The sequence below is a fragment of the Urtica dioica genome, chromosome 6 (genome assembly GCF_054948205.1).
Source record: "Urtica dioica subsp. dioica isolate 48M chromosome 6, U.dioica_male_clone48M_v1_H2, whole genome shotgun sequence".
Lineage (NCBI taxonomy): Eukaryota > Viridiplantae > Streptophyta > Magnoliopsida > Rosales > Urticaceae > Urtica > Urtica dioica.
The window spans coordinates 25,610,338-25,620,289 of record NC_142761.1 but is presented as its reverse complement, the minus strand read 5'-3'; the positions used below and the strand labels follow the sequence as shown (position 1 = coordinate 25,620,289).

Below are 9,952 nucleotides of genomic sequence, written 5' to 3'. Positions count from 1 at the left end.
GTCATGTAGGTCAGACGCGAGTTGTTCCACCGCAGCCTTCTCCGTGATGACCCGAGCCACTTCCTTCGCCAAGGAGTCGCGCTCGCGCTCTGCTCGGACATGGGCAGCCTCGCTCGATGAAAGCTGACCCTAAAGAATGCCCAATTCTTCTGTACGCGACTCCAACTGGCGTCGAAGGTCCCGCACCTCGCTCCGGAAAACTTTCGTCGATCGAGTCGCCACTTCGAGAGCTTGACGTTTCATCGTTAACTCCTCAGCCATTTTCGCCACTGCTGACTAAGCACGGTCACACTTGGCTCGGGTGACTCCCAACTCCACTCGAGCCTCTTGGAGCTATTCGCAGATACTCGCAAACTCTGCCTTTGAGTGAGAACCTCGCTCAGCATGGGCTAGCTGAGATTTCTCTTGAGCAAGCTCCTCCTGGGCAAGGCCCATGCATCAAATGAGGTCGTGGAGAATCTTCTCGCCCCGGTCACGCGTGCAAGCACCTGAGAGTGCGAAAAAACAAGTCAGCAAAAGACAAGATCCTAGCAAATGAAAGCGAAAGGATAAAAACAGAGGGAACTTACTCTTTGTGCGTTGGAGACGCCATGGCGGAAGAACTCCACATCGCTACTGGCCACGATGCCCTTTCACATCTTCATCGAAGATTACGCAAGCCCCTGGGAACACTCCCCTCTGACCTCCACCGCCTCCAGCTCGATCATTAAGTTCACGCGCTTCGAATCCGAAGATGTGCACGGAAGAGTTGAGGAAGAGGGTCGCTTCAAGGAAGCGCGGGGACCACCCTCCGCTGAGTGGCCAACGCCGGACTTCTCTCGAGCGTTCCGCGCCGCGATCCAGGAACGGACTGCCTCCAACAACTTCGGGTCTCGACAAGCCTTCGCCAGGCGCGCCCTGGCCCTGGCCCTGGCCCGGGAAGCTATAAAAACAACAAAGTCAAAACTCTAGACTAAAAATAGATAGAGCAAAACGCCAAAAGTACCTGGAAGGCCGCCGCTCGAGGGAGATGACATGGCACTAGGGGCACTATCCGCCCACTGACTATCATCACGGCCAAGAGGAAAATGCGGGAACCACCCGATAGACGCCATCAGCTCAGGCGAGTGGAATCACTCACCAGCTTTCCGAGCCTCCGACATTCCCTGGATCTCCTTCACAAAGTCGAGATCGTCAGCTCCCGCGTCGGCGAAAAATTCGGTCAAGGGACCAAAACGGAGCGGTGCATCTCCAAAGGCCTCAGCTGAAACCCACACCCACGCTCTCCGGTTATGCTTCTCCGAGTGCGTGATCAGCTTGTTGTTTCGGCGATCGCGGGCCATGGAGAAACTAGGTTGCCTGGGCACAGGGAAGACCACGACAAGGTTGCGAAAGTCGCTCACGGTCATCGCCCGCTCAGTCTGGCAATGCCACTCTATATGACACATTGCCACCAAGCGATAAAACGTCGGGCTCATCTTACAAGCGTGCACCCCCAATCGCGTGAGGAGCTGAAACGGCAACCGTAATCTGTAGTTGAGACTTGCAACTGAAACTGCGGTGAACCCACGACGTGGACGGAAAGGGCGATCACCCGACAAGGGACAGAGAAGCGCCACGAATGACGGAATGGCGGATGCCTTCCTGAGATCGATGAATGTTCGGTAGGTGAGCGAGCTCGAAGCATCGACCCACGAACATTCGAAGCCCTCGGGAGCAGCAAAGCCTTCCTCGGGATACCACTCCTCCTGGCAAGTGACCTCACCGACACTATCGTCTCCGCGTCAGGGGTCTTGGGCTGAGCACCTCCTGGCTCCAAAGGAGGGCCTCCATCCTCCAAAACCGCCGCGGCAGTCGCCAGCGGCCCTTCAGGACACTCCGGTGTTGGGCCATCGGCTCCCAGACCTATCTCTGAGTCACCTCCAGCATCTTCTAAATCTGGCCCAAAGTCGTCCACGCAGTCAATCTCGTCGAGGACCGATTCTAGCAGGGTCGTCGTAGCTGCGCTAACAACCTCTCCTAGCGCGCAGCGAGCGTCCAAGTCGGACTTCGCCGCATCAGACCGAGGGATGTCGCGCGCCCCCTCACCAACTAGCTTGTTCACAATGCAAGGCACAGCCTCCCCAGACTCGGGTTGACCGGCACCCCCATCCGCGCCACGCCCGGTTGGCGCACGCTCCTCCCGAGGCTGAGGAGCGGGCGCAGTCGCGCCTAGCTCGCCTTCTTCAAACCACTGCTCCACTCCACTTGGATTCTCCTACACGTGCAAAGGAACCTCCCTTAATCTCGCGAAGAGGTCATCCTCTACATGCTCAGAATCCTGAAACAAGAGAGAGAAATTAATCTCGGGATCCTCAGTTGAGAGGGGGATGGAATAACCATAATGCAAAAGTGTAGAGAAAGAGGAAAAAAAGTGTAGAGAAAGAGAGAAAAAATAAAGTGGCAGAATGAGAAAAGGGAGACCACTGTTTATAGACTCCTGGAGGGGGGGGGGGGGGGAGGGGTAGGAGTACAAATCCTACTCCCACAAGGAGAGAAAAAGGAGAAAAACCTCCAAAAGGTTGGATTTCCTCGTTCACGGGGCGCGCGCTGCGCCGTCTTGGGCTGCAACGAGGACTTTAAAATGAAGTTTCCTCAAACACCCAACCGAAAAATTTGAAGTTCATCGCCAGGATCCTCCCGAGCGACGAACTTGGGGGGCTAATGTTGTCGGTCGTTTTCGGAAATCCCGGAACGCCGAAAAGATGCGCTGCTCAAAGGGCCGATGCGGCAAGCCTTCTCTCACAAGTCGCCGACAAGCCCTCGCGCCAAGACTCTCAACCCTTCGAGTCGAGCTTCGCTCCTTGAGTCGAGTCGTTCTCCTCGAGTCGAGCTTCGCTCCTCGGAGTCGAGTCGTTCTCCTCGAGTCGAGCCTTGTTCCTCGGACAAAACCAAGGGATATTCTCTTCGAGTCGAGCCTCGGGTCGTTCTCCTCAAGTCGAGCATCGCTCTTCGAGTCGATCCTCGAGTCACGCTCCTCGAATCAAATCCCACTCGTCGAATAGATGCTTTCGTATTTCACGCAACAAACGCAATATCCGAAGCCCAAAACGGCCCAACTGGCCCGGTAGAACAAGGGTTGCAAAGGCCCGCGAAAATCCAGCAAGGCGCGCGCCGCGCCCACTGCGTCGCGCGCCACGCCTGGCTGAGGTCACGCCGCGTGCAGTGCGGCGCATCCCGCGCGCCGCAGGTTGCGCGCCGCGCGCACGTGAGCCGTGCGCTGTATGTCGCGCATCGCGCGTTGTGCGCCGCGCACACCTGCGCGCCTCCTTTCGACGGTGCGCGCGCCCCTAGTCCCACATGGACGAGAAAGGGACCTTCTAAGGCCCTCTAACAACTATAAATACCCCATCTCATTGAAGGGGAAGCAACCTAATAAATTCCAGTCGATACGCTCGAATTCTCGTTCTCCTTCGCTTCTTTTGATGCCATCTCTGGCCTGAAGTGCTTTCCAGAAGTCTCTCTCTCGTTCTCAGAGGTTCCGAAGCACTCTCGGGGACTTCCGGACGTCGCTCCCTCTGATCGAACGCCGAGATTAGTGCCCATGCACACTCCTAGGGTTTTCTATCGAAAATCCCCTACGCGTCTAACACACTAGATGCGTCCGCGATTTCCGAAGTTCTGAGACGTCGCCGAGGACTCCGCCGTGCCCCGTCTCCTTCGTTGAGAACGCCCACTCCCAGGCTCCGCGCCTCACTCAGCGTTACATACGCCTTGAACTACGTTCCGACTTGATCCCGCACACGGGTACGTAGGCAGCCTATACTCAAAAGGCACGGCCACTCCTCCTCCTCACCCGTTTCCTCCTCTCAGAAGTGGGTTGATCGGAGAAGAACCTGGCTCGAGACTTTCGAGTTCACACTTTTGGCCCGGGTGCGATCACTTGGTCCGGCCTTGGATCGAACCGCCCGAGGTAGATAATCGTTGTTCATTTTCCGGTGTGGGTCTGTTCCACTCGGGACCATGACGAATGCATCGACGTCAAACTCAGAGGAGAAAGACGGACTAGGGTCCTCGGTTTTCTCGATCTTCTGGCGTTTGGCAGAATACTTTGACGGCGCTGAGGGCTTTCTCTTCTTCGCCGGAGTCGATTTTTTCGTCACACGAGTCGCCTTCTTCTCGACTATGGCTTTGGTGTCATAAACCCCTCGTTGACTCCGACGCAGCGTTGCATGTGTCTCAGGCGGATGATTTTTTGTGGGTGTTTGACGAGGATCGTGTTTCGAAAGCGCTTTTTAGGGTTTGTGGGTTTTTTTGGTTCGTCTTCATTTTTGTAGGCGAAGGAGAGTGAAGAAGAAGAAGACGAGATTGGGTTGGCAAAGGTCCTTTGTGTCGACAAGGAAGGTGAGCTTTTATTCTTTCTTTTTTTCGTTTTCGTAAGAAGATGAAGGTCACGAAGCGAAGATGTCGATAGAGACAGCGAGTGAGGAGTTAATTAACGTAATTCAAATTAACATGTTGTAATCAAAGTTGAGACAATGGTAGAATTGTCATTACAATTCGGTAAAGTGGTGGTAAAAAGGAGAAAAAAATATTTCTCTGTCCTACGATAGTCCTTGGTGTAACCCTTTTTTTTTTTTTTTTTTAATTTTTTTTTTTTTTTTTTAACAAAGTTGAAATTTAATCCGTATACAATACGCAAAATCTGTATAAATCCCTCTTTTTTGCAGCGACGATAAAGCTCGGCCCAAACTCACAAGCCCAAAATTTAACGAAAGAATCTTACTTTTGTTCGAAGAAGATAAAGAATATTTTATATAAAAATCAATATCTCCCCTAAACCCTCAGTCTCTCTATTTATATTCTTCGTCTCACTCTCAAAGCCTAGCTCTCCGTAACAATGGCACAAACCCTAGCTCGAGCCATCATCGCCGTAACGGCACGTAACCCAACCGTTTCTATCCTCCTTCCCAGGCGTTTCATTTCCTCCTCCGCCGTGATCAGATGCGTCGCGCTCCGTCGCCGGCCTCTCTCTCCCCTCTCTCACGCCGCGGAAACCCTTGCCGGCGCTCCGGCGAGCCGATTCGCCGCAATCAGGTGCCTCTCCGACGGAGGAGGAAGCTACTCGCCGCTGAACTCCGGGTCCAACTTCAGCGACCGACCTCCGACGCAAATGGCCCCGCTATTCCCTGGTTGTGACTACGAGCACTGGCTCATCGTCATGGACAAGCCTGGCGGCGAAGGCGCCACCAAACAGCAGATGATTGATTGCTATATCCAAACCCTAGCTAAGGTCCTCGGAGGGTAAGGAATCGGTTTCATTTAGTTTTTGGTGGTAGTAATTATGGTGTTGGAAAATTGATTTGTTTTTGTTATGCTTCCAGCGAAGAGGAAGCTAAGAAGAAGATCTACAATGTGTCGTGTGAAAGGTACTTTGGATTTGGCTGTGAAATCGATGAAGAGACTTCTAACAAGCTCGAAGGTATGTATGGATTTAATGTTTAAATGCTGATGAATTTGGTTTAGGATATGTTTGATAATTTTCTCTTTTGTATGTATGTCGTAGGTCTCCCAGGGGTTCTGTTTGTGCTTCCTGATTCCTACGTAGACCCAGAAAACAAGGACTATGGTGGTAAGTTTCATTAGTTTCTGCACTATTGACTGACTTCTATGTTTCTGTTATTAACTATGTATTTAGTCCATCTTGGCAAAACTGAAAAGCCTTATTGTTTGCAATTTTTAGTTTTGAATGCAGGCCAGTGGAGATTACATTTTATCATAGTTTTCTCCTCTGCACTTCGATTATATTTCTGTTGTGTCAATATAACATTATTATCATAGAATTCGTTTCTGTATATCTCTTTAAGCTCAGTTTTGAAATAAACTTAAACTCATAGTGGATGTATTAGTTTTGGTTCGTGTTTTCAAATAGAAGTTGATTACAATTTTATCAAATCCATCTTGGCAAAGCTTAGAAGCCTTATGGGCAATGTTTATCTTTGAATGCTAATGAATTTCTCTAGAACTGTTGTGTGCTTTATATATCTAGTAAAGTTAAATGTTAGTAGAGAAGAGACATATTACCTTTTTAAAATTCATTTGTTGTAGCTACAACAATCAGGTGGAGTTAGTGCGGTAAATTTCATCTGAACCTCCAGATGCTGGGACCAATATACAAATATCATTAGAACTGTTTTGTGCTTGAGTATTTCATAAAGCTACAAGTCAGTAGAAACCAGACATTATGGACACCTTATAAATTTGTATGCGTGTGGATTGAGTTTGAACGTCTTGTACCCAATTGGTCCAATATGAAAGTTAATCATCATCCTCAAAGTCCGTCTTGGCAAAAGCTGAAATAAACCTGGTGGTGATGTTTAGCTTTGAATGCTAATGGACTTAAATAAAACGTCTCTCTCGGCTGTTCTGATCTCTAAGTAATCTGTGCAGAGTTGCAGATCAGCGGAGACGAAACATCGTGTCATAGCTATCTTGTTCGAGCTCGACCATTATTTATTTTATCTCTGGTTAACCACTCATTCCCTGTTATTTACATTTTTTCAGCCGAGTTGTTGGTGAATGGAGAGATTGTTCAAAGATCACCAGAGAGGCAGAGAAGGGTCGAGCCACAGCCCCAGAGAGCCCAAGACAGACCGAGGTACAATGACAGAACCCGATATGTGCGCCGCAGGGAAAATGCTCAGTGATCAAATCAAAGTGCTCATCGCTGAAAACTACTAGCATTGTATTATATCATCTTGGAAGAAAAAAAAAAAAAGAAACTAGCTACGGTTTGTTGTTATCCAGGTGGATGAGATATAGACCTGTCGAGTTGTTGTGAACATGAGCTCTCTTGTCATTAATGGTGTTTTAGTACGGAGTTTTATGCAATTAAATTACCAGTTAACTTTGAAGTCTTGAATTTGGTAGCTGGTATTTTCTCGTACATACTGATACTTATGGGTAGAGAAATTTTATTTTTTAGACCTCAAAGTAATGAAAATATCTCAATTAGACTCGCTACTTAAAAAATATCCAAATTAGACTTTTGTATTAATTTTAGACGAAAATACATTTACCTCAAAATACCCACTCATACTTCATCTCTTTCCCTCTCATATTCAAACTTTTCATCTCTCTTTCTCTCAACTTCAAATCCAACCGAACTCCAAATCCGACCACATCTCTCCAAATCTGACCGATTTCAAGCGTCACCAAGTCATTCCGACGAGCTCTCAAGCTATAAATCCGGCGTTGGTGGTTGTCAAGCTCTCAAAGTTCCATAGCTCAAAAATGACAAAAAAAAGGTTAGAATTTTATGTTTATTTCATGGTTTATTAGTGTAGGATAGATAGGATACATGATTGAAGTGTGTTGTCGGTCGTTTTCGAAGAACCCGGAATGCAGAGAGCGGCGCTCAAAGGGCCGATGGTCAGGCCGGAGGTCTTGAAGAGTGGCAAGCCTTCCCTCACAAGTCGCTGGCAACCCCTCGCGCTGACACTCTCAATCCTTCGAGTCGAGCTTCGCTCCTCGAGTCGAGTCGTTCTCCTCGAGTCAAGGCTCGTTCCTCGGACGGAACCACGGGATATTCTCTTCGAGTCGAGTCTCGGGTCGTTCTCCTCAAGTCGAGCATCGCTCCTCGAGTCGAGCCTCGAGTCACGCTCCTCGAGTCGAGCCTCGAGTCACGCTCCTCGAGTCAAATCTCGCTCGTCGAATAGACACTTTCGTATTTCACGCGACAAGCGCAATATCCGAAGCCCAAAACGGCCCAACGGGCCCGATAGAACAAAGGCCGCGAAGGCCCACGGAAGTCCAGCCAGGCGAGCGCCGCGCGCAACGCGGCGTATCCCGCGCACCGCGCATACGCGTGCCGTGCGCCGCGCACGCACTGCGCGCCTCCCCTTGACGGTGCACGAGCCCCTAGTCCCACATGGACGACAAAGGAGCCTCCTAAGGCCCTCAAACAACTATAAATACCCCCTCTCATTGAGGGGGAAGAAACCAAATTCATTCCTATGGATACTCTCAAATTCTCGCTCCCCTTTGCTTCTCTTGATGCCATTTCTGGCCTGAAGCGCTTTCTACAAGTCTCTCTCTCGTTCTCAGAGGTTCCGAAGCACTCTTGGGGACTCCCGGATGTCGCTCCCTCTGATTGAATGCTGAGATTAGTGCCCAGGCATGCCGAGATGAGTTAATCATTGTTCATTTTCGTGCGACAACATTTTGGCGCTAGAAGCAGGGGACTTCCTGACCTGCTCAGCCCGAAATCCCTTCTATCCATCTTCTTCTTTTTCTTGGAGATTAGACTTTCTCGGACTCGAGAAAAGATGAGTAGTCAGCTACCCGTACATTCTAAGGGCAATAACAACCCCGATAACGTCACTGGGACCAAAAAATATTTCTTGCGCTCCCAAGCGCATGGTGACGAAGAGTCGCTCCATGAAGAGAGCTCGACCCGCTCGCCATCTCCATCTCTAGAGAGCAGAGACGACCACATCATGGAGTTGGAGGAGAATATCCGCCAACTGAAGGCGAAGAATGCAAGGTACCACGGCCGACTGGCTGCAAAGCAACCTATGCATAACGCGGTGATCCCCAACGGGGATCCCGAGAACCTCAACGAGGAAAGTCACGACCGCGACCCTAATTACGAGGGTACTGGTGATTCAGAGGATATCGAGACTTCACTCACGAAGGACGGGGAACTCCCTGCCATGTTTGAAGCTGGTCCTTTAAATCCCGTGCCCAAGACAGGGGACGTACCTGCGGCCTCCCAAGAGGGGAACTCCCGATGTTCGGCCCTTGACCAACTTGATCAAAGGGAGAATGTTGCGGAAAGTCAGGGCACACGGAGAGCGTGCCGTCGTAGACGAAGCCTGCGGATCTCAGGGACCATCTCACTGCTCAACGCAACGGACGTGGCAATGATCTGAGAGAGCGACTGAGCTCCCGACCCAACATCCTGCTGGCAGCCCCAACTAACGGTAACCGCCGCACGGGTCAAGGGTCTAATGAAAGGTGGCAGGTGACTCCTCCAGAACAGGGAGTTACTCCGACAACCGGTCTCGATGTGGTCACTATGATCCACAATCTTCGGAATGGGGTATGAGATCTCCGAGAATACGGAATAGGCGAAAGTGCCTATGGAGTCGTTGAGGAGAATTCCTAGCCTTTCACCGCTCAGATATTGGCTGAGGTTTGTACGGGGAATTTCAAACTCCCGAACCTCGCTCCCTACGATGGAAAAGCAGATCCTGCTTACCACATCCAGCACTATGAAACCTGGATGACGATGCAGGGTGTCTCTCCCGGCGCCATGTGCCAAGCCTTTATTCTTACCCTCGCCGGACCCGATTTCGAGTGGTTCAAGAACTTGAGGCCGAGAAGCGTCCACTCGTTCAAAGACCCGAAGGACATGTTCCTAGCACGGTTCGCCACATCTATGGTCCACACCGTTGAACATGACACCAGAACGAATCCTGGCTTTGGCACGTGACAAGTTCACTCCCCCGGCTCCAATGAAAAAAGATCCCGCGACTCGCGATCGATCTAGATATTGCGAGTTCCATCAGGAATACGGTCACTTGACCTCCGAATGCTACAATCTTAAAAGGCAGATCGAGGCTTTGATCCAACGGGGTGAGCTGAAGGAGTTCGTGTTACGTATGATCAGCGCTGCAGGCCCCACCACAAACAGACCACAGTCTGGCAATGGATGAGGAACAGCCGCTTCTGCCGACCGAACCGTGGCTATTGCCAACGCCAATCCACAACTCCACGTTGTGACCACCATACTGGGAGGTCCGCAAGATGGAGATTCAGCCCGACAACGGAAGAAATTCCTTAGGGCCGTGGCTCAGGAAGACGCTGATATGCACGTCAACTTTATGTACGAAGAACCTCCGTCCGTGCCTCACGAGACGATGTATTTCAGCAACGAAGAGGCCAAGCGAGTTGTGCATCCGCACAATGACGCGATTGTGCTCAAAGCCCA

General features: G+C 50.6%; 1 protein-coding gene across 1 annotated transcript; it reads left to right on the top strand.

The window, feature by feature from the left end:
- The first annotated feature begins 4,789 nt into the window (after positions 1-4,789).
- On the top strand, positions 4,790-6,872 carry LOC149393526 (multiple organellar RNA editing factor 2, chloroplastic-like). Its single transcript, XM_089617314.1, has 4 exons — positions 4,790-5,262; positions 5,343-5,440; positions 5,525-5,590; positions 6,523-6,872. Exons 1-4 carry the CDS (start codon positions 4,859-4,861, stop codon positions 6,663-6,665), a joined length of 711 nt encoding a protein of 236 aa, XP_089473440.1. The 5' UTR covers positions 4,790-4,858; the 3' UTR covers positions 6,666-6,872.
- Positions 6,873-9,952: the final 3,080 nt, after the last annotated feature.